Source organism: Balaenoptera ricei, chromosome 8 (assembly GCF_028023285.1).
Source record: "Balaenoptera ricei isolate mBalRic1 chromosome 8, mBalRic1.hap2, whole genome shotgun sequence".
Classification (NCBI taxonomy): Eukaryota; Metazoa; Chordata; class Mammalia; order Artiodactyla; family Balaenopteridae; genus Balaenoptera; species Balaenoptera ricei.
Window position 1 is genome coordinate 22,837,501 of NC_082646.1, and position 23,483 is coordinate 22,860,983.

Sequence of the window (23,483 nt, forward strand, 5' to 3'; positions counted from 1 at the left end):
ATGAGAGGCCCACACACCGTAACAAAGAGTAGCCCCAGCTCGCTGCAACTAGAGAAAGCCCACCTGCAGCAATGAAGACCCAATGCAGCCAAAAACAAATTAATTAATTAATTAATTTTAAAAAATGGTTTAACTGTTTTTAAGTATACAATTCAGTAGCATTAAATACATTCACAATGTTGTGCAACCATCACCACTATCCGTTTCCAGAACTTTTTCATCATCACAAACTGATACTCTGTACCAATTAAGCAATAATTCCTCATTCCCCTCTTTTGTCCCTGGTAACCTCTACTCTATTTTCTGTCTCTATGAATTTGCCTATTATAAGTACCTCATATAAGTGGAATAATACAATATTTTTCTTTTTGTCTCTAGCTTATTTCACTCAGCATGTTTTCAAGGTTCATCCATGTTACAGCATGTATCCTTTTTAAGACTAAGTCATACTCCATTGTATGTATAATACCACATTTTGCTTCTCTATTCATTTGTTAATAGACACTTGGGTTGTTTTCACCTTTTGGCTAGTGTGAATAATGCTGCTATGAACACTGGTGCACAAATATTTGTTTGAATCCCTGCCTTCAATTCTTTTGGGTATATACCCAGAAGTGGAATTGCCAGATCATATGGTAATTCTGTTTAACAGTTTGGAAATGCCAGTTTTCCATAATGGCTGCACTTTTTTACACTCCTACCAGTAATGCACAAGGGTTCCAATTTCTCCACATCTTTACCAACACTTATTTTCTGGTGTTTTGTTTGTTTGTTTTCATTTTATAATAGCCATCCTAGTGGGTGTAAAAAGCTATCCCGCTGTGGTTTTGATTTGTATTTTCCTAATGGCTAGTGACCTTGAGCATCTTTTCATGTGCTTATCAGTTATTTGTATGTTGTCTTTGGAGAAATGTTTATTCAAGTCCTTTGCTCATTTTTGAATTGTGTTGTTTGCCTTTTTGTTGTTGAGTTGTAGGTGTTCTTTATATATCTTTATATATTCTGGATACTAATCCCTAATCAGATACTATATGATTGGCAAATATTTTCTCTCATTCTGTAGGTTGTCCTTTCACTCTCTTGATAGTGTCCTTTGATGCACAAAAGTTTTCAGTTTTGATGAAGTCCAATTTATTTATTTTTTCTTTTATTGCCTAAACTTCTGGTGTCATATCCAATAAATCACTGCTAAAATCAATGTCATGAAGCTTTGTCTCTTTATTTTCTTCTTTTAGCTCTTATGATTAGGTGTTTGATCTTTTTTGAGTTAATTTTTGTATATTATATAAGGTAAGGGTCTAATTTCATTCTTTTGCATGTGGATATCCAGTTTTCCCAGCACCATGTGTTGAAAAGACTGTCCTTTCCCCATTGAATGGTCTTGGTGCATTTGTCAATAATCATTTGACTATATATGCAAGAGATTATTTCTGGGCTCTCTATTCTATTCCTTGGTCTATGTCTGCCTTTATGCCAGTACCACACTTTTTTGATTATTGTACTTTTGTAATAAGTTCTGAAATCAGGAAGTGTGAATCTCCCAAATTTTTTCCTTTTTCAAGATGGTTTTGGCTAATTCAGGGTCCTTTGAGATTCCATGTGAATTTTAGGGTGGAATTTTCTATCTCTGCAAAAACTATTATTGGAATTTTGATAAGAATTGCTTTGAATCTGTAGATCACTTTAGCTAGTATTGATATCTTAACAATATTAAGTTTTCCAATCCGTGAACATATATGTCTTTCCATTTATGTCTTCTTTAATTTATTTTAGCAATGTCTTATAGTTTTTAGTGTACAAGTTTTTTGCCTCCTTAGTCGAGGTTATTCCTCGACTATTCCTTGAATATTTTATTCTTCTTGATGCTATTGTAAATGGAATTGTTTTCTTAATTTCCTTTTTGGATTATTCATTGTTAGTGTATAGAAATGCAACTAATTTTTGTGTGTTGGTTTTATATCCTGCAATGTTGCTGAACTTGTTCATTAGTTCTAATTTATTTTTTTGGCGAAATCTTTAGGGTTTTCTATATGTAAGATCATGTCTTTTGTAAGTAGAAATAGTTTTACTTGTTTCTGTCCAACTTGGATGCTTTTCTTTTTCTTGCCTAATTGCTCTGGCTAGAACTTGCAATAATATATTGAATAGAAGTGGTAAAAGTGGACATCCCTGTCTTGATCCTAGTCTTAGAGGAAAGGCTTTCAGTCTTCACCATTGAGTATGATGTTAGCTGTGGGTTTTTCATATATGGTTGAGGTAATTTCCTGATACCTACAACTGAGTTCATAATCTTCAGTCTCAAATTTGTCCATCTTATATATTTCATATCTTGGTGAATTCCATAGTTTTCTTTTATGTGTCTTAACCACTCTTTCTTATTTTTAATATTACATATTGCATAATAAATTCACACAGTTGTCAAAAACAGAAAGCAAGGAATTATTTTGAATCCCCCTTTCTCATCCTTCCCATTAAAACAGATACCAAGCCCTATAAATTCTATCTCCACATTATGTCTTGATTATGTCCCTCTTTTTTACATCTCTATCGCCTTTGCCATATTCCACTTTCCCATTATTTCTCACTCTTACCCTTTTGGTTGATGTCTCTATTTTCCATTTTGGTCTCTATTTATCAATCTCTATATTGCTCCCAGATTAAGTCTAAAAATGCAGAGTGGATCATGCTACTCACTTGGTTAAAATCTTTCACTGGCTTTTATAGCCTTCAAAATAAATTTCAAACTCCTTAGCAGAGTTTTCTCTACTTTCTGACTCTTATTCCTCATCTCCCACATTCCCTCTCATATATCTAGTGCTCCAACCAAACATAAATATCAATACCTGCCTGGGCACTTCATGCTGTTCCCCCTTCTAGATGCATTTTCTTCCCTCTTAACCTTGCTAAGTCCTATAAACCATTAAGAATTCAGTCAGACACCCACTAGGATGGCTATAACCAAAAAGATAAATAATTATAACTGTTGGTGAGGATATTGAGAGGTTGGAACCCTCATACACTGCTGGTGGGAATTTTAAATGGGCAGCTGGGCTTCCCTGGTGGCGCAGTGGTTAAGAATCTGCCTGCCAATGCAAGGGACATTGGCTTGAGCCCTGGTCCGGGAAGATCCCACATGCTGCGGAGCAGCTGAGCCCATACGCCACAGTTACTGAGCTTGCGCTCTAGAGCCCACGAGCCACAACTACTGAAGCCTGCATGCCTAGAGCCCGTGCTCCGCAACAAGAGAAGCCACCGCAGTGAAGCCTGGGCACCGCAACCAAGAGTGGCCCCCGCTGGCCACAACTAGAGAAGGCCCACGCACAGCAACAAAGATCCAACACAGCCAAAAATAAATAAAAATAAAATAAATTAATTTTTTTAAAAAATGGGCAGCTGCCTTGGAAAATAGTCTGACAGTACCTCAAAAGGCTAGATGGAAAGTTACCGTATAATCCAGCAATTCCACTCCTAGATATATACTCAAGAGAAATGAAAACATATGTCCACACAAAAACTAGTACATAAATGTTCATAGCAGCATTATTCATAATAGACAAAAAGTGGAAGTAACTCAAATGTCCATCAATTGATGAATGGGTAAATAAAATGCAGTAGATCCATGTAAAGAAATATTATTTGGCAGTAGAAAGGAGTGAAGTACTGATACGTGCAACCCTATGGAGGATACTTTAAAACATTCTGCTAAGTGAAAGAAGCTAGTCACATAGGGCCACGTATTGTATGAAATGTCCACTTATATGAAATGTCCAAAATAGGCAAATACATAGAGAAAGAATGTAGACTAGAGGTTGCCTAGGGCTGGGCTTCCCTGGTGGCGCAGTGGTTGAGAATCTGCCTGCCAATGCAGGGGACACGGGTTCGAGCCCTGGTCTGGGAAGATCCCACATGCCGCGGAGCAACTGGGCCTGTGAGCCACAATTACTGAGCCTGCGCGTCTGGAGCCTGTGCTCCGCAACAAGAGAGGCCGCGATAGTGAGAGGCGTGTGCACCGCGATGAAGAGTGGCCCCCGCTTGCCACAACTGGAGAAAGCCCTTGCACAGAAACGAAGACCCAACACAGCCATAAATAAATAAATAAATAAATAAGATTATGTCTGCTTGAGAAACCTGGTAATTCACTAAAATGATTAAAGCTGACACATGGTTTCCAGGGCATTCTTCAGTTTTTTACACTACTTAATTCAGCCTCAATCAGTTAAGGTGTTTTTGCATACCAGTAACATAAAACCCTCATCAAAAAAGATTATACAAAAACAAGATGTAATAAGACATTCTGAAGTAAGGAAGCTCTAAAGTTGACCAGTTAAGCAGTTCAATGACCCATCAAGGTCTCGGAGTCTTACCATCTTCTTGCTCAGCCATCATCAGTATATCATGGATGCTCCCTCATGGTTTCAAGATGCCTACAGCAATCTGAGTATCACATTCTCATGCTCCAACATGCAGAGGAAGAAAAAAAATCAGTCTCTCTCTCTGTCTCTGTCTCTCTCTTCCTCGCTGTCTCTCTCCCTCTCCCTCTTCCCTCCCTCCCTCTCTCTTTTTTGGCAAGTCTTTTTAAAGGTAAAAAGCTTTTCTAGAAGCATCTATAGCGAATTTCCCTCCTGTCTCATTGATCATAATTGGGTTGTAGCCCTTTCAAGACTAATCCCTACAGGATTCCCTACAGGAAGGAAGGGAATTTCCATGATTGATTTAGACCAACTCTGACTGGAGCTTAAGGGAATGCTTCACTTTCCTGAAGCACATGGCTAGGAAGAATATGGTGGATACCTAAACCAATCTGGGGTGCTGTTGGCAAGACTGAAGGTGGTAAATAGGTTACTTAGGCAGCCAACAATGTCTGCTACACAGCCATAAAAATTGGCTCTAAATTTAGAGAAATCTGACTTATGGCTAGATCACAGCATTTCAGACTATTAGGAAGTTGTTTTTTAAGAGAAAACATTTTAAACCTGTATAGATTTGCAATGTATATTGTCCTAGCTCCACACCCCTGCAACATAAAAACTTTCAACAATTGTTTCTCGTGTCATATTTTAAAAGCATGGCCAATCCCCAAACTGTAGGCTTTGTGAAGGTAAGAGTCCTTGTTAGAAATCAGAAATCAGCTGGAAGAGGGTGCAGAAAAAATAAGAGTTGCCTGTAAACATTTATACCAGGGCTATTTTTCATTAATTGAATCAGAAGTTTGTCTAGACTCACAAAAGTGAAATAGAGGTGTTTCTGTAGAGCAGTATGTCTTTGTTTAAGCTAAATAATATAATCACTTATTGATCTGTTGTTATTCACTGTAATTCTTAAACCTTTTAAAGACAAATACCATATGATATGACTTATATGTGGAGTCTAAAATATGACACACCAATAAATAAATAAATAAATAAATAAATAAATAAAAGGGACTTTCCTGGTGGTCCAGTGGTTAAGACTCCATGCTTCCAATGCAGGGGGTGCAGGTTTGATCCCTGGTAGGGGAACTAAGATCCTACATGCCGCGTGGTGCGGCCAAAAAAAAAAAAAAAAAACTAAAATATGACACAAATGAACATACCTACGAAACAGAAACAGACTCACAGACATAGAGAACAGACTTGTGGTTGCCTGTGGTGGGGGGATGGGGGAGGAAAGGATTGGGAGTTTGGGATTAGCAGATACAAACTATTATATATAGGATGGATAAACAACAAGGTTCTACCATATAGCACAGGGAACTATATTCAATATCCTGTGATGAACCATAATGGAAAAGAATATGAAAATATATATGTACATGTGGATAACTGAGTCACTTTGCTGAAGAGCAGAAATTAACACAACATTGTATAATAAATCAACTATACTTCAATAAAATTTAAAAAATAAAAAAAATAAGGGACTTCCCTGGTGGTCCAGTGGGTAAAAATCCACACTCCCAATGCAGGGGGCCCAGGTTCCGATCCCAGTTGGGGAACTAGATCCCACATGCATGCCACAACTAAGAGCCCACATGTTGCAACTAAAGATCCCACGTGCCACAACTAAGACCCAGAGTGGCTTAAATAAATAAATATTTTAAAATAAATAAAAAACAAAAGTTAACCTTTTTAAATTGTGGGTCAATGGATTGTATATTTCCCAGTCTAAGTTTTAATAGGTGTTTACTGGCTAATTAAGGGACTACACCTGAGAGGCTTGTTTGGTGATAATCACCAGTCCTATTGTGATAATCACCTGTCCACCTTGTGAATCAGCTGAAGGCAATGCTTATCAGTAGCAAAATGTCAAAGTTGAGGACACCATCTCCTCCCTGGTGACATGATTAATTTCAGAGACGCACTAAGGCCTTTTATGCATTGTCATCCAGACCTCATTCAGATTTGTTATTGGACCTGAGGGCCAAAATCAAAGAGGGAGGAGAGGAACTAATATTCCTTGAACTCTGCTAAGGGCTTTACCTACTTCTTCTCCTTAATTTACTCCTTACAACTAGTGTACAAATCAGTACCCCATGTTATAAATGGAAGACCTAAAGACCATAAAGCTTAAGTGACTTGCTAAATTTATCCCATGAGTAAACGCTGGAAACAGTCATTCTGACTCTAATATCCCTGGAGTCCCCTAAATCATATGTGATAATTATTACAAAATATTCAAACACAAGACAGTTATCTGTTGCTGAATGATATTTATTAGCTTAATAATTTGGGCCTGCCAAATTTGGGCCTGCTTATTATTAGCATTAATAAGCTTCAGCACTAGTCACAAGATTTTCATTTACTGGTGGGGAAATTTTCTTGTTTTAAAAAATGCAGTTAGAGAAAGGGCAGCTACTTCTTGGGGGCTGCAGTGACAGCAGGTTTCTCTTCACGGGTGATGGGAATGGTGCGCTCAGGGCCGGAGGCCTGTTTCCTTGGTCCATTCACAGTGAGGATGCCATCAGATGACAGGGATGAAGTAATGGTGAGAGGGTCCACATCAGCTGGGATCCGGTATTTGCGGTGGAACTCCCGGGAGATGAAGCCATGTTCATCCTAATCCAAGAGAATAAGGAAAGAGGTAGAGAGATAAGAACAGGAAATAGCATCACTTGCCTAGAACTCAGACATCCTCCTTCCCCTTAGGTGTGGCCAAATGCATGGCAACATGAGAGAAAGCTAAATAGCTGTTCTGTTTGGGGTTAAGATGAAATTGCCTAGGTGGCCACTCCTACCAATGAGAGTCTGAGAAGTTTGAACAGCCAAAATTTCATAGCTCTCTAAACCCTCAAGCATGGACATGTTCAGGGGTATTTCCCAGAGGTTTAGATCAATGTTTTTTGGGCCTACAGGATTTGGAATATCATCTGGCTTTGAAGATTTGAGTCCCTGAGGAAACCCAGAAATTGTCCTGACTCTTCAGGAATGTTCCAGAAGTTTCCAGACCAATAGACCTAATAATAACAGCAACAACAATAAAGACTCCCTCCAGGGAGGCTCTGATCTAAAGTTGAATCATACAAGCAAAACTGAAACAGCTTGAGGACCTCACACTATACTGTTTGATGCACAAGTTTCTGAGTTGGGAATTCCCTGGTGGTCCAGTGGTAAGGACTCCGAGCTTTCACTGCCTTCGGTAGGAAGCAAACTCATTGAAAAACTCTCCCAGAAAGTAATGAAAAGCTATTCCATTCTTTAGAATTTGGCTGAAGAATTCTGACCGTAACCTTTACACCTGCTGAATCTCAAGCATTTATCCAGACAGGCTCTCAACTGATTTCCACATGGGTCTAGGGTATTAGGAGCTGAGTAGAGCTCTGAAGCTTAGGCAAAGCAAGTAGTTCAGCATTAAGATGGGCTAAAGAGAGTGAATTCCAAAACATCTGAAAGAAAAGTCTCAAATTCAAGGGCCTTACGAGTGCATGCAGTTAATGTAATTATATAAAGGAATCAGATGTCTAGCAACCACTACTTATAAATCAGTGGTCTTCAGCCTTGACTAACTGTACATTAGAATCCCCTAGGGAGCTTTGAAAAATCCTGATTTAACTGACCTGGGATATGCCTGAGCATTGGGATTTTTTTTTTAAATTCCCTTGGCAATTCTAATGTGGTCAAGGTTGAGAACCACAGGCTTAAACGGGAAGTTAACATCACATCTATCCCATCTGAGGCAATCAAATCAAAACAAACAACAAAGATCACTTCTCTGGCCAAAACAACAACAACAATAACAGCAACAGGTTTATCCCTGTTCTTGACTCTTATGGCTTAGGACTGGAATGCTGCCAGCCTCAGGGGCTGATGGCAGTCTCTGGCATATAGTATGTACTGGATGAATGAGCAGAAGAGAAAGCCAGCTACGTACCTGGCGCTCTTCATGTTTGCCATGCACCTCAATCACATCTCCCAGCACCTTGACCTTGAGTTCCTCTGGGGAGAAGTGCTTCACATCCAGGTTGACAGAGAATCTGTCCCTCTCCAGACGCATCTGGAAATAGCAAGGTGGGGGAGGGGAAGACAGTAAGATAGTAGGAATATGAACAACACTAGTACAGTCTCATTCTGCAGACTTGCTTTCTTTCCAGGTAGTTTATCCTCCTCTTTTTAGCTAAAAATCCCTTTTTGAATAAGCATGACTCTCTAGTTCACGGGTGCCACTACAGTGGTAGCCAAGGCACACCATTTGGTCATCAGGCCAAATTTTATTTACAGGGACAGGGAAGAAGACAGGCCACCCAGGGGACAAATCACAAGGATGGGTCTGGGCATGGCTTCTGCTGCTTCTCTGACCCAATGTCTGGCCTTGTCATTTGTCTATGAGACAAAGGCCCCTTCTTCTTACTCAGGTCTCTGCCAAGTTTTCCACCCACTCAATCTGGAATGTTCTGCTGGCTCTGATTGTCCTTCCAAAGCCCTTGCCCACTCGGCTCCTGTTTACTCACTCTTGAATATTTTTAAACCAGAGTGTTATCTGTGACAGCTTCTGTCAATCTTATCTGTTTGCCCCATTCTCCTACCCTCTCAGGACAAGTGGAGGGGGGTCCCTAAACTTGACCTACCTTCTATCCTCATTAGGCTTGGACCCAGGCCAGTGCCCTGTCATAGCCCTGAGAAACCCAGAAAATCATAGAAGAGGGAATAGAAAGGAAGAAAATAGTGGCTGCTGTCTCCAGCGCCATGCTGCGGGGATGAAAAGCTCAGGATGAGGTAGGACTGGCTCCTGGCTCTTGAACTTGAGATGATAGTATTTGTCAGGAGTGTGAGGTATTAGAAGAGGTGAGCAAAGGGGTATGAAGGCAGCTCTTTCCCTGTAGATCATTATGAACCAAACCAGAAAGGGCCATCCTACTTAGAAGATGGGACAGAGAATGATCTTCGTAACACATGGAAAAAATGTAATAAATAGGATACAGAGGTGCATCGAATACAAACAGGTGACTGGGGAAGAGAGGAACTAGGGACCTCATCTTTCTTCACTGCAGGACATACAAGAGCCTAAGACACTTGGGACCCTTAGACCTAGTCAGATTTAGGCCAGGAGGAAAAGGACAGTGGATGGTGACGCTTCCAGGAGGCTCCAGAATGAACTCACCTGTCCTGGCAGAGGGGAGACTTACCTCTGAGAGCCCAGTGTCAATCCAGCTGGGTGCCCGCAGAAATGAAGGCAGCCGAAGGTAGAAGGGGCTCAGGGAAGTAGAAGCTGGGAAGAGATCAGACTCCAGCAGGTGCTCACCAAAGAACTGGTCAAAGAGGCGGCTGGGAGAGTGAAGAGGAAAGAAGGAGCGGCGGATCCAAGGGTGGTGGATGGCGATGTCCATGGTGGCTAGGTGAGTGTGGAGACTCAGCTGGCTGGTCAGCTCCTTCAGCCGCAGCTACAGCCAGCCCCTTATATATGCAGTCTTCTGAAGCTTCTGGAATGATGATGTCAGGGGTTTTATTATGCCAGCTCACTGCCCGTTCATGGAGACTTGTGATTGGGGATTTGGCAGTTTGACACATACCCAGTACTCACTGAGCTAAGAAAAGAGAAATACAAACACGTCTGAGCTGGCCAGTGACTTGTCCTGGTCTTGTTTTACTCGCTTTCTGTCCGCATCCCATGGCACCCACCCCCACGCCCTTCTCTGGAGTTGGGACTGAGGCAGGAATCCCAGGCAGGCGGGCAGTGGGCCCCTCCTCCTCCTCTCCAGCCTAGCGTGCCAAGGGAATGTGGCCAGAGACTATCTTGGGCCAGGGAAGGAACTGGAATCTTCCTAGGCTGGGCCCCAGGATGTTAACTCTTTGTGGGTCCCTGAAGGAGAGTAGTAATCACCAACATGTCAACGGCAGGTTTCCACGTGGTGCCCGGGGTCGCCCTGGGTTCAGAGAGGACCCTGACCTTAATCTAGGCAGGAAGACCCCTCACCCTGCCCCAGAGAAAGGGGAGAAAGTTGTTTGCGTCGTTCACTTTACAGGCCTGGCAGAACAGTAAATCCAGGCGAGCTTGATGAAGCAGAGCGCCGGCTGCCTGCCACTGAGGAGGAGAAGAGGGGCGTGGAAAACGTGCAAACTCTTTGGGAGGGTCTCAGCGTGGTCTCTCCGGGGCCTCCGGCACCAGCCTCCCCTCCCCAGCTCGCTCCGCAGCCAGGACCCCAGCTGTCCTCCCCGCGGGGCCCCCCATGACAGCTGAAGGGCGTGCAGCGGAGGGGACGGGGGTCCAGGCGGCGCAGGCCACACACGCGACGCGGGCGCTGCCCGCCCCTCCCTCACCGGGCTCGGCACTATTTTGGGTGGTGTAGACCCCGCCCCCACCTTCGAGTGCGCCCGGGCTCTGCGGCAGCTGGAGGGGTGCCGCTGCGCCAGCTGGGGCCGCACCTCGAGCCGGGGCCGCCGGCGGGTCTGCAGCCATGTCGGGCCGCTCGGTGCCACATGCCCACCCGGCCACCGCCGAGTACGAGTTTGCCAACCCGAGCCGCCTGGGCGAGCAGCGCTTCGGGGAAGGTATGGCACGGACGCCACCCCCTTGCCTCCCACCCCCACCTGCTGAAATTCTGGGCTGACCTCCCAATGATACTGGCCTCCACCCCACTCCGGGCTTAACTGAACTCCTGGGGTGAGCCGTCTCCCACCCCAGACTCCCCCCTCGTCCCCCTCCGGGCAGGGCTCGCTCCCCTTCCTACTGACCTCGGTGCGGACTGCTGCCCACTGTGCTCTGATACCTGCCCCTGCTCCCCTCGGGATGCCTCCCCGCTAACCACCCAGACCCGGTTTGGTTTGCTCTTCCTCATCCCAACTCATTCCCTTTCTCAGTCTCCTCTCGCCAGCCGCCTCATTCCAGCCACTGGGACCCCTCCATTCCCCTTCCCTGCTTCTCCTGACTCCCCTCCAGCTCTCCCTAGGCCTCCCCTCCTGATCTGCACTCATGTCGCCCGCCCTCCTTCCCACCCCATCCTCCCTCATCCTGCCTCTTGCCTTCTCTCTCTCTGCCCCTCAGGCCTCCTGCCAGAAGAGATCCTGACCCCCACCCTCTACCATGGCTACTATGTCCGGCCCCGGGCCGCCCAAGCTGGGGAGGGCAGCAGGGCAGGGGCCTCTGAGCTTCGGCTCAGTGAGGGCAAGTTCCAGGCGTTTCTGGATGTGAGCCACTTTACCCCCGATGAGGTAACCGTGAGGACTGTGGACAACCTACTGGAGGTGTCTGCCCGGCACCCCCAACGCCTGGACCGCCACGGCTTCGTGTCCAGAGAGTTCTGCCGAACCTACGTCCTGCCTGCTGATGTTGACCCCTGGCGGGTCCGCGCTGCTCTCACCCATGATGGCATCCTCAACCTGGAGGCGCCTCGGGGTGGCAGACATTTGGACACAGAGGTCAATGAGGTCTACATCTCCCTGCTCCCTGCACCTCCTGATCCAGAGGAAGAGGAGGCAGCCAGTGCTGAGCCCTGAGTGCCGCAGACCCAGCAGCCTTTCTAGCTCCCGCGGTGGTAGGACTGGCTGCTCACCACCCCAGAGGCAGCAGCATCCTTGGGGGAAGGGAAAAGCGCATGGTCACAATGTATGCTTTGGTCCCTTGGGACGTGTCATAGTGTTTTCATTTAGTTTTGGGTGGAGCTGAATAAACCCAAATCTCAGGGCCTTGTTTGTGCTGCTCCCTATTCTGTGGCCTGGAGGATGGGATGGGCAGGGAGGGAGACAAAAAGGACAGCTAGACAAAAAGGTCCTCAGTTAGATGTACCCAACGTCATAGCTAACCCTGAGCTCACACTTGGATGCTGAGATCACACCTGGAAGCTGACACTGGCTCCAGATCAAATTCCTGGCCATAATTTTCTCACAATGCAACAGAAGAGAGAGTGATCCTGGGAGGGAAAATGGATATGCCATCCAAACAGCCCAGAGGGCACTGTCTGAGCTGGTGATTAGAGACACAAAAACAAGGGTCTCCAGACTGTCTGGCCTGTTTTGGGTAGGGGTTGGGAAAACAGCTTTTGGCTGCAGAGTTGCCTAAAGCCCTGGTTTCCCATACTAAAGTCTGTCCACTGTAAATGGTCTCTGATTCTGAGGGATCGAGTATGCAGACACAGGGGCACAGACACAGAAGCCTCTGCCATTGTCACTGAATCACAAAGTCTCCCCACCCTCTGCCTATGAGAGAAAGCATTTGTTTCTAACCTTGAAACATCCCAAAGGGAGGAATCGCTGCATCACTCCATCCAATCCAAGTCTAAATGCAGGGGAGCTAGGGTTATTGGTATGGTGGTTATGGCCAGGGAAACTTCCTTTGGAAGTAGAGTCTTAATACTAGGGGTATGATGTATTCAGGAAAGCCTGGGGGGGGTGGGGGGTTGACCTCTTAATTACTCTCTGTAATCAAGAGAACATGCATATGTATGCTTTGAGGAGTGTCCAGAAGACCTCCCTGCCCCCAAATATATCTTTTACTAGGTTGTGATGGACATCTGAAATTCTTCCATTAAAGTGGTTGATTCTTAACTTTTTTTATGGACCCTCTTGAAAAATCTGACAAAAGCAATAGATCCTCTTACCAGAAAAACACACATGCTCCGAAATTTGGCATACAATTTGAGTAGGTTCACACAGCTCTTGAGATCCATTCATATGCCCCTCTTAGGGAATCGGTGGACCCCCAGGATAAGAACCCTCACTTGAAGAATACAATTCTTGGTTAAAGGATTGCCATCTACTAAAAATTAAAGCATGCCTTAGAGAAATAACTATTGATGTATTCTTTTGTTCACTCATTCAACAAATATTTATTAAACCCCAAGTAATATACTATGAGGTTATACATTGTAAATATAAATTTAAAACTATGCTCCTTTGTTGTCTACTCTCAGGAATCTTAACGTCTAGCTGAGAAGAGAAAGAATTGTAAAAGGATCCTATTCCGACTTCAACCAGAACAGCTTCACTTTGATCTGTTTCGCAGTTGGAATTTTTACATGAGATTCATTTAAAAGAAAGGGTTCCTTAGCTAGAAAAAAATTTGAAACCTCTGATTTTGTCCAAATCCCCATCCCATTCAAATACTTTGAAGATTATTAGCCAACTTCTGGGACATTTTCCGTGACCGAGAGCTTAGAACTTCATAAGGGAGCCCATTTCATTTTCTTTTTGGACACATCTGTTATAAATTCTTCCTTCCATTGATCCAAAATCTACATTTCAGTAACTTCTGCCCATTGGTTCAGGTTATGTCCAGAAAATAAACGCAATCCTTCTTTTAACCATATTTTATAGGACTTTCCATACCACTTAGAACTCAGACAAGTTTCTCTTGAACACACTGCCTCTTGACACTGTAACTTGAAATTCAACATGTAAACCTAAAATTATTATTCCAATCATGGACTGACTGGTACAGACTTCAGTGGAATAATCAATACCGTTGTTTATCACTCTGGACTTCTATTAATGGTGCTTTGGGTATATCAGATTTTCTGGCTACCACAACACAGTGCTGCTTCCTTTGGAATTTCTGGTTATATAAAAATCTCACATGTTTTCCTTTAAATTTTTTCTTTAAATTAGAGAAAGTAGCTAGAAAGGGACCGAGATTGTGGAGGGCTTTGAGTGCCAAGCTGAGAAGTTTGGGTAACAGGATGAAAAGAATACAGTTAATGGTAGAGTACAGAATGGACTGCCAGGGAGAAGCACGGCCATGAAATAAGAGGCTAGTGCAATGATCCATCACCAGACAATAAAGTAAGATGCTTTACCGTCTAACAATTAGCTGAGAACAAGAAGTAATAATAATAACAATAGCTAGGACTTACTGAGAGGGTCCCATGTGCCAGGCCCAGGACTAGAGTTTTATATACATTATCTCATTTAATCTTCACCACAATCCTACAAGGCTGTGACTCTTATTATCTCCATTTTTCATAAGGAAAGAAGATGGGGAGGAATGAAGCGTCCAGGGTACTCTCTGTGGAGTACAGGGCTGAGTGCTGGGTCCTGAACATCCATAAGGGACACACAAATAACTGGGCATCTGAACAAGACACTGAAGAGGGGGTGGGAACACTGAAGACAAGCCATACAGGTTCCACAAATTCTCCTAGAGCCCCTATTTTCTGCAGAGGAATTTGCTCAACTGCATCCTAGTTGCCAGTGAGTGTGGAATGAGTCCAGCTTCAGGTCACTGGAGGAGAAGCTGAGTTGAGATTAAATGGAGATTCCGTAGTTCTCTACTGGGGATGGGGAAGTGAGTGGTTAAGAAGTGCTGAGACCATTCCAATCATAGAATCATATGATTTTTGACCAGAAAGGGGATTAAGTAATGAGTTCAGCCCTCCATTTTTACAGTCCTAGAAAAAAGTGATTTGTCCACATTAATTCCAATAACAAGGGAGAATACAAAAGGAATACATTTCCCTAAATTTTAGTTTCCAAAAGAGTCCAGTATTCAAACCCAGATTCTGGACAAGGATAATAAGAGACTGACACCGATTACCTTGAAAGTGAAACTCAATTAGACCTGCGTAGTGCTGGGGAAACATAGGTAAGACTCTTTATTATAGACGATACATTTCAATGACAGTGTGAAGTAGTAGAGAAACATTTTCTATGGAAACCCAGAGCCCTTTTCTGTCTCAGGTTTCTTCTCACTGAAGCTTGAAGCTCAAAGTTAACGCTTCATCCAAGTAGCTCCAAATCCCGAAGGTGAGATTGCTCTCACCTGGAGCCCGTGTGTGTTCCCCTACCGTTTGGCTGGGAGCAGTCACCTGGGAATCTTTCCAGCAGGTGGCTTCCGAAGTCCAACCTGTTAGGTTGAAATCTGACCCTGACGGAGACTCCCTGGGAGCTGCTACTGAAAGCTGAACCGGGAACCAGGAAATGCACAAGCCTCTATCTGTAGCAAAACAGCTGGGCTCTCCGGGAGACAGAGCACCATGGGAAACCGGCTCTGCTGCGGGGGAAGCTGGTGAGTAGGGGGAAAGGTCGGAGGGTAAGGTCTCTGTTGGTGGACATGAATGCCCCAAGGATAAGAGAGAGCCTGCAGCTAGTGCTTTGCCAATTTCCCACTGTCACCTTCTCCAAATGGCACCTCCTCCACGTGGCACCTCCAGGGGCCAACACCAGAGCAGCACCCCTTCTCTGCTCCCTCTTTTCAGGAAACCTCAAAAAACAGCCAAGCCAGCTGTCTGTCCAACGGCCAGGACAGGGCTGGAATGGTAAATTGACATTTTTTCTCTTTGTCTTCCTCTGCCTCCTCTTTCCCTTTATTCTCTTCCTTTCTCCTCCAGATAATGGTAATAATTGTAGCATTTGGAACTTTATAATCTCATTTAATTTTCCCAAAAATTCTGAGGGAGGTGGTCTTACTCCTTCTCCCATTTTACAGCTAAGAAGCTGAGATTCAGAGACGTTAACTAATTTGTCTGGGGTCACATGGCTAGTAAGCAAACAAACCAAGATTCCAACCCAAGTTTATCTGACTTCAAAGCCCATACTTTTAATCACGCCATAATACTGCCTCCCGAATCAAGCAAATCAACTTTGGAGAAGTGTTTATGTAAAAAGGTAGAAGTAAAAAAAATAATAATAATAAAATAAAAATAAAAAATAAAAGGGCAGAAATGAGGAGAAGGAGAATATCCATGCAATATTTGAATATAACTTTCACACTTGTTTGCTGTGTGACCTTAGGCCAATTCTGTAACTTCTCTTTTTCCTCATATGTCATATGTAGATAACACAACCTGTGTTGTTTAGATCACGGACTTGAAGAGCAGATTATATGTGAAAGCCTCACAATAAATGAATCATATTGTCTTTATTGTTCTTTCCCAGGATTGTCATCACTGTTGTTAAATAACAAAAATTCAACCAAGTAAATTTAAAAAATTTAATTGGCTTCATTGAACAGTTCATGAATGGGGCAGCATCTCATCTAGCAAGTAGAAAGGAGCTCCGAGGAGCGGTACAAAATGAAAGGCTTTTATAGGCAGAAGGGGGAAGGGATCAAGGGAAGAGCAGATGACCTCATCTTCCTTTGGGCGATGGAAAAGGTCTATGTGGCAGATTATCTCATTGATGCTGACCAGAAAATTCCAAACTGACCGTTTAAGACTACATTCCTGGGGAAGGTTGAAACTCCAGTTAGGCTAAGTATTAAGCCATGGTTTGGTGGTATGAGCTTAGCACAAGCAACACCATTTGAGGTCTGTTGTTTCTTTTCTTTTTTTTTTTTTTTTTTAATTTTTTGGCCGCACTGCACTTGGCATGTGGGATCTTAGTTCCCCGACCAGGGATCGAACCCATGCCCTGTGCAGTGGAAGTGCAGAGTCCTAACCACCGGATCACCAGGGAAGTCCCGGCCTGTTGTTTCTTTTTAACGCTATAAACCCCTGGGCCTAGTTTTATCCTGCCTACTACCTTCTTTTTTTTTTTTTTTAATATTAATTAATTTATTTATTTAGGCTGTGTTGGGTCTTCGTTTCTGTGCGAGGGCTTTCACTAGTTGCGGCAAGTGGGGGCCACTCTTCATCACGGTGCGCGGGCCTCTCACTATCGCGGCCTCTCTTGTTGCGGAGCACAGGCTCCAGACGCGCAGGCTCAGTAATTGTGGCTCACGGGCCCAGCTGCTCCGCGGCATGTGGGATCTTCCCAGACCAGGGCTCGAACCCGTGTCCCCTGCATTGGCAGGCAAATTCTCAACCACTGCGCCACCAGGGAAGCCCCCTGTCTACTACCTTCTTAGCTCTACCACTCCATGCCTGCATCTGTCTTGAGGGTGTCCTGTTTATGAATAAAAGTATCATTATGTTTAGAGAGATAGGTGAGGTACATTGAAAAGCACATATAATTTGGAGTCAGTACATTGGATTCAAGTCCTGTTCCTACTACTCATTCATTTATTAAACAAATATTTTATTGAACACCTATGTGTATCAGGCATGGTGATAGAGGCAGAAGACATAGCAATAATAGGAAATTTGGTTCTTGCCTTCTTGAGTAAGATACCAAAGTTCTAGGGCCTTAGTTGGCCCATCTATAAAATGAGAACAGCACTTTTTAAACTCTGAGATGTCCTGTAGACATGGGACATCTAGAAACATAAAAACTTCCAGAGAAGGGGCTGTAAAGCATCTTTCACTCCCTTTCTTCCCAAGTCTTCATAGTTTTCATTTTTGGTTATTTCTTCCTCGGATGGTGGTAGTCATAGTAGTCAGCTTTGACTGACACTCATTATATGCCAGGCACCTAGCTGAGTATTTTACATTTATTATTTTATGTAAATTTTACAACAATCCCATGAGTTTTAAGTTCTATTATTATCTTCATTTTATTAATAAGAAAATGGAAGGAATTCCTTGGCGGTCCAGTGGTTAGGACTCAGCGCTTTCACTGCTGAGGGCCTGGGATTGATCCCTGGTCAGGGAACCAAGATCCTGCATGCCATGTGGCATGGCCAAAAATTTTTAAATAAATAAAATAAATAAAATGAACATGGAAGCCTAATGAAGTAAAAAACTTGCTAAATGTCATAGAGCCAGTCTGACACCGTCAATCAGACTCTAGAGCCTGTCTAGAAACACTGCACCAGATATTCTAACCAAAATATATTTTTTCCTCTTAAAATATTAGTAGGACTGGATAAATATTGTTCTTCTCTATTTCTCATTATCTCAATAAACTTCACAAACTTAGACACTCTGACAATTGAGATTTTTATTTAAAAATTTTTTTTTCTGATTACAAAAGTAATACACATTCACTGTAGAAAATTTGGAAAGCACCAAAGAGGAGAAAATAAGAAACAATCATAAATATAAGCATCCAGAGATGACAGGAACATTTTAGTGTATTTCCATGTAATCCTTTTTAAATGCCTATATGCATAGTTTTTCTCCCAAAACATATTACCTTTTTATTATCTTAATAAAGAGGAAAATTTTCCATGCTATTAGGTGTTCTTCCAACATAACATCTCTCTTAAATTGATGTAGAATGTTCCATTGATTGGAGATGCCATTTATTTAGTTAGTTCCCAATGTTGGACATTTAGGATATTTCCTATTTTTTGCAGTTATAAATAATGCTACAATGAGCATCCATATTTGCACCTGTCTGACTATTGCTTAGAACTGCTACATCAGAGGGTACACACATTTATGTTTAAGGCTCCTTATACTTATTGCCAATTGCATTCTAGAAAGACTGCACCAATTTTTATTCCTACTACCAATATAGGAGAGCGCCCATTTGGTTTCCTTAATCCTGGGCTAAACATAAAATCCTATCATCACCCGCGAGTCTAACCGAATATTCCATTTGGGTCGTGTCCAGGCATTGTGCAACATCCAACTTGGGAACAGGCTCTGTTCACTAAAATTGAGTCACCCAAGTCTACATTATTTTAGAATTAATATTCTCTTTATCTGTTTAAGTAGAAGTAAGTAGGAAGACAGTAGTGACCAGGGGCAAGGAATTAGAGGCTAGGATTAGGCTATGACTAGGCAGTGGTAAAAGAAAGGAAGAGCTAAAGTGGAAGAAGAGGAAGTAGAAAGACCCAGAAATAGTTTCAAAGCTTTTCTTCTGAACCACCTCTAGAGTTCAAATGGAGACTCAAACTGCTCTCAGCTCAGCAAGCTGCATTAAAACCAAAAATCAAACCAAAACACAAACCTCTGTCAGATATATGTGGAAAAATCCTGCTTTTTCTACATTAGTAAAATGAACATGATTTAGAAGTCCCCCCCCCTTTCTTTTTAATTAGCAAAAGAAGGAAACTTCCTTGGGGAGACAGAAGTCAGACAAATAGGGTTGGCTCTGTTACAGTTGGAAATGTACGGGCAAGAAAAACATCTGGAGTAAGCCACAAACTATTCAGCCTATTTCCTCAGACAAGTGTTGTTTCTCTGGCCATCAAACAGTTGACAATCACGTAGACACACTGGCTCCATCGGGGACCCCAGGGGCTCAGAAATTAGTATAAGAGGTCTGTCCTGCAGGGAGGGCAGCGTAGCTGAGTCACTCACCAAATTCAGAGCTTCCTGTGCTCTGGATGTTAAAGGTTAAACATCTTTCACTTTCTGTGTTAATTAAAAACAAGGACAAAGAAGCAGGGCGGGAGGTCACCTGTTAGGAAAGGGCTGTGCAGGGCTCTAATTAGTCAGCCCTGGTTGTGGCAGTTTCTGTGACTCCCAGAATGAGAACCCCAGGTTGGCAGAGACCCTGAAGGACAGACACCAGAGAAGAAGCAAGAGGGTCTCTGAATCCAGGAATATCCCATTATTTGGCCAGTTTCCCTTACCCTCTGCTGGGATTAGCCTGTTAGACAATCCCAGAATAGCCCTCAACTCAGCTACATCCCTGGCATGTAGCGCCTGGTTGCCTGAGTCTGTATTTTGGGTTTGGTTATGTCAGTTGTACCACTCCACCTTCCAGAACCAGCCCTTTGGGAGAGGTATGGTACCCTTGATAAATGCTTTGGGGCTGGCTCAGGGTGAATCTTTGTTAGAGGGAGGTGAGGGAAGGTCATCCTACCAGAATGCTAAGGGGACCACAGAGCAAATGATGAAGGAGGGAAGATAGAGGCCAGGCTTTTACACATGAGTGATCTGTTTTTCCTTTCACAGGAGCTGCCCATCAACTTTCCAGAGGAAAAAGAAAATGGGTAATGGGCGTTGGCGGGGGGGAGGGGGGGGATGCTAGGGGGAGTGCAAATTTGAGAAAAGAAGATAAGAGAACCAGTGTCTTTAGAAGGGGCATAAGGTGGGGGACGGCTAAAGGGAGATAGTACACCAAAGAGAATCGTTAGGTTACTGTGCTCAAGACCAGCTCTGAAACTCTGAGTCTCATCCTTTCCATTATCTAAGAGTGGCAAGGTTGGTTGCTCATTCTTTCATTCATCCAGCAAAAATTTATTCAACCCTTATATTGTATGTGAAGCACTAGGCAGGATTCCAAGGAGGCAGAGAGGCACAAGAGGAAGGGCACATGGTCTCGGCCCTAGAGGAACTGAAAATCAAGTTTGAGAAAGAGATACACGTTAACAAGTAACCGTAATACCACGTATTGATACGAGTGCTCCCAGCAGCACCATATTCATGCTGTGAGAGAAGGGGAGAAAACACCGATGTTGAAGGAATAATAGCAAGTTCACAAGTTGGAAGAGGAGCAGAGAGGAGAGGGTATTTTAGGCCAGGGAATTATCTCATGCAGAGAAAAGAAAGACAAGAGAAGAGAGCGACTTTATGGAAAGTGACCAAATGTTTGGTGTAGCTGAGCTCTTACCATATTGCCCTGTAATAGTCTGTTTACTTGTCTCCCTGCGTAGACTGCAAGCTCCCCTGCAGAGGAGAAAACAGCCTACTCATCCTTCTATCCCTAGAATGTGGCACAGAGCCTGGCATACAATGGGCTCTCAACATATGCCTGTTGAACTATGTTAGGGGCCAGTGAAAAATTAGGATGGAAGATATTACGGGCAGATTGTGAAAGAGCCAGATTGTATACTCTGCTAAGGAGTTTGTGGGAATGGTAGAAGTAAGAGATGAGAGCAGAGGCAGGGAGATTAGTTAGAAGCCCACCATAATAATTTCACAGAGATTTGAAGAAGGCAATCTCAGTAGAGACAGGAAGAGAAAATGGATTTAAGTCGGATTTCTTCCTCTCAGGGAGCCAAGCAAGACGGACATTAAAGCAGCAGCAGCAGCAACAGAATGGCACAAAGGTAATGACAACCTCCATCCCTTCCAGGAGGTTGCTCAGACATGGGATCCCAGGACTCAGCTTTTCCATCCTGGGACAGAAACGTCTCAGTTATCTGTAGAAGTTTCTGGTCCTGCCCATCTTCCTCCATCCCCCAAAGCAGCAAAGCAAAGTGTCATTTAACAGACCCTGCGTTGGAGGTGAGGGGCAAAACCAAGTCAAGAATCTCCCTTAACGCTGTCCATTTCTCTCAGGGCCATGACCCAACGGGACGTACGTATGAGCAGGTGTTAAAGCAGCCTATGTCTCAGGAGAGGAGTCAAGGCCTCAGGTCGGAGGAGAGCAGCTTACACTATGCAGACATTCAAGTGTGCAGCCTAACCCAGACGCGCTCTGCCCAGGAGGTGAAGCACCTACAGCTAGAAAATGCTACAGAGTATGCGACCCTTTACTTCCCCCAGTCCACACCCCGCTATGACAGCAAGAACGGGACCCTAGTATGAGCCCTGGAGAGGAGGGACCTGTTTGCATCATTTCACCACTATGGCTGTGGGGAGAATCTACTGCTTTGGGGGAACTGGCTGGCAGCCCAGGGATGGCGGACACGTTTTAGGCTTAAAGAACTACAGAACCCCTGGAATTGAGGGCCCCAGTCTTGCGCTCTCCCTAAGCCTATCTCTTATTTGCCACCATTAGCTTGGGGTTGTATTTGGGTTACCTGGGGGTGGATGGAGTTCTACAAAATGAGAGGGCTAGGCTGAGTGTGCGGGAAGGTAGGGTTTTGCCCCCTACCTTTGTTCCTGCTCTCTAGAAAAGTGCAGAGGGAACAGGTTACCCTTGAAGCATCTGCACTTGAGCCGATTTTGTTGGAGTTAATTTGATGGTATCCCTTCTACACACCTTAAACGCCAAAGCTGAAGAAGAAGAGGTGCTCTGGAAAGCATTCAGAGCTCTTGTACACAGCTTCTAGGGCTGGCTTGGGCAATTTCCTCAGTGGCTGGGTCAAGGGTCCCAGACCTACACAAACAAATGAGGGAAGGGGCTGAGGCATGGAGCAAGCGTTTTCTGACCATCCATTACAAGGACGTCAAGTCACAGATGTTGACAGCACTGCAAGGCCCAGAAACTCCCTTTAGCTGGACTGTTTTCTCTCGCGGGTGCAGAGCCGTTAGGATCAATAAATCGCATAAGGAACATGCCTGGTGTGTTTTCTTGGGTGGAGGTCTGCGGGCTCTTCGAAGCACAGCGGGTCTCACTCAGCCTCAGGGTAGTAGGGAAGGCCAGCCACTTTCTGCCGCACTACCGGGTGCGGCCGGAGTAGAGCCCCGGAAGCAGTAGTTTGCACGGACTGGAGGCAGGTTCCCATGTACAAAAGGCAGAGCTCCCAGGGCGGGGTCGGGGCCGGCAGGAGGCGGGGTCCGGGCCGAGGGACAGGGTTTTGGCTATCAGGAGACAGGGTCCAAGCCAGCGAGAGGCAGGTCTAGACGGGCAGGGGAAGCGGTTCTGGCAATCGGGAGGCGGGGTCCGGGCCGGCAAGAGACAGGGTGAAGGCCCGCAGAGGTTGTGCTCAGGGCCATTAGGAGGCGGGGCTGGACAAGCAGGGGGCGGGGTCTGAGCCGGCAGGGGGCGGAGCAGGGGGCGGAGCTGGACCAGGGCTGGCTCCGGCTGGCTGGAGGCGGGACCGGTCCGGGCCGGCCTCCGCCGTCACCATGGCAGCGGGCACGCAGAGGCGACGCTATAGCAGGAGGAGGCCGTGCTCAGAAGGGCTGGGGACAGAAAGGCGGAACCACACATCGACGATTTAAGAGGTAGGTGCTGAAAGGTGGCGGGTACCTACCTGGAAAGTATTATTACCACCGGTTGAGCTTCCAGACCAGAGCTGGGGGCAAACGGAGGGGCGAGAGTGTGGTGGGAAGAAGGAGGTGGAAGTTTCAGGTTCCGAACCCTCTCCAAGCTTTTCAGGTTCTTAGTGTGCAGTTCTTGATTCAGACTTTCGGAGCTTGAAGACTTCCCGTTCTCAAGCTGCACACCATCCTCCGCAAATACGGTGGCCCCTGGGTTTGTTCCTGAGAGGGAAGATTCCTTAAGATGGATAGAGTACTGAAAAATGCAATCACAGCGCAAAAAATAGTTGGAAATAATAGCATCAACTACTTAGAGTATTTGTGAGAATTTAAAGCACTTGGAAGAGTTCATAGTATGTGGGCAAATGTTGCCTGTCACCATCATCTTCACCACCACCACTAGGCACCATTCTAGGCCTGTTCTCTGGCACAGATTTAGTGCAAGTGGATTCAGAAGAGGTGGCTAGAACACTGCCTGCACTACTAATTGGCAGAACAA

General features: G+C 44.6%; 4 protein-coding genes across 7 annotated transcripts in view; 3 read left to right on the forward strand and 1 right to left on the reverse strand.

Moving 5' to 3' along the window:
- Positions 1 to 6,665: 6,665 nt before the first annotated feature.
- CRYAB (crystallin alpha B) lies at positions 6,666 to 10,110 on the reverse strand. The gene is made up of 3 exons (XM_059930432.1): positions 9,596 to 10,110; positions 8,344 to 8,466; positions 6,666 to 7,031 (listed from the first exon to the last, which is right to left on the reverse strand). Exons 1-3 carry the CDS (start codon positions 9,794 to 9,796, stop codon positions 6,828 to 6,830), a joined length of 528 nt encoding a protein of 175 aa, XP_059786415.1. The 5' UTR covers positions 9,797 to 10,110; the 3' UTR covers positions 6,666 to 6,827.
- Positions 10,111 to 10,467: 357 nt separating this feature from the next.
- HSPB2 (heat shock protein family B (small) member 2) lies at positions 10,468 to 13,192 on the forward strand. Its single transcript, XM_059930431.1, has 2 exons — positions 10,468 to 10,958; positions 11,452 to 13,192. Exons 1-2 carry the CDS (start codon positions 10,865 to 10,867, stop codon positions 11,901 to 11,903), a joined length of 546 nt encoding a protein of 181 aa, XP_059786414.1. The 5' UTR covers positions 10,468 to 10,864; the 3' UTR covers positions 11,904 to 13,192.
- On the forward strand, positions 10,875 to 22,336 carry C8H11orf52 (chromosome 8 C11orf52 homolog). 2 transcript variants are annotated; one of them, XM_059930433.1, is made up of 5 exons: positions 10,875 to 10,958; positions 15,225 to 15,405; positions 20,066 to 20,103; positions 21,107 to 21,162; positions 21,395 to 22,336. In XM_059930433.1, exons 2-5 carry the CDS (start codon positions 15,374 to 15,376, stop codon positions 21,641 to 21,643), a joined length of 375 nt encoding a protein of 124 aa, XP_059786416.1. In that variant the 5' UTR covers positions 10,875 to 10,958; positions 15,225 to 15,373; the 3' UTR covers positions 21,644 to 22,336. The 2 variants fall into 2 exon arrangements, with proteins under 2 accessions (XP_059786416.1, XP_059786417.1); XM_059930434.1 differs by having other exon boundaries at positions 10,878 to 10,958; positions 15,222 to 15,405.
- Positions 22,337 to 22,854: 518 nt separating this feature from the next.
- The window catches only part of DIXDC1 (DIX domain containing 1), a 74,296-nt gene continuing 73,667 nt past the window's right edge, over positions 22,855 to 23,483 (forward strand). For all 3 annotated transcript variants that reach the window (XM_059930436.1, XM_059930437.1, XM_059930438.1), the window contains exon 1: positions 22,855 to 22,948. The gene's annotated coding sequence lies outside the window, so the exon portion shown is untranslated. The remainder of the gene's footprint in view (positions 22,949 to 23,483) is intronic.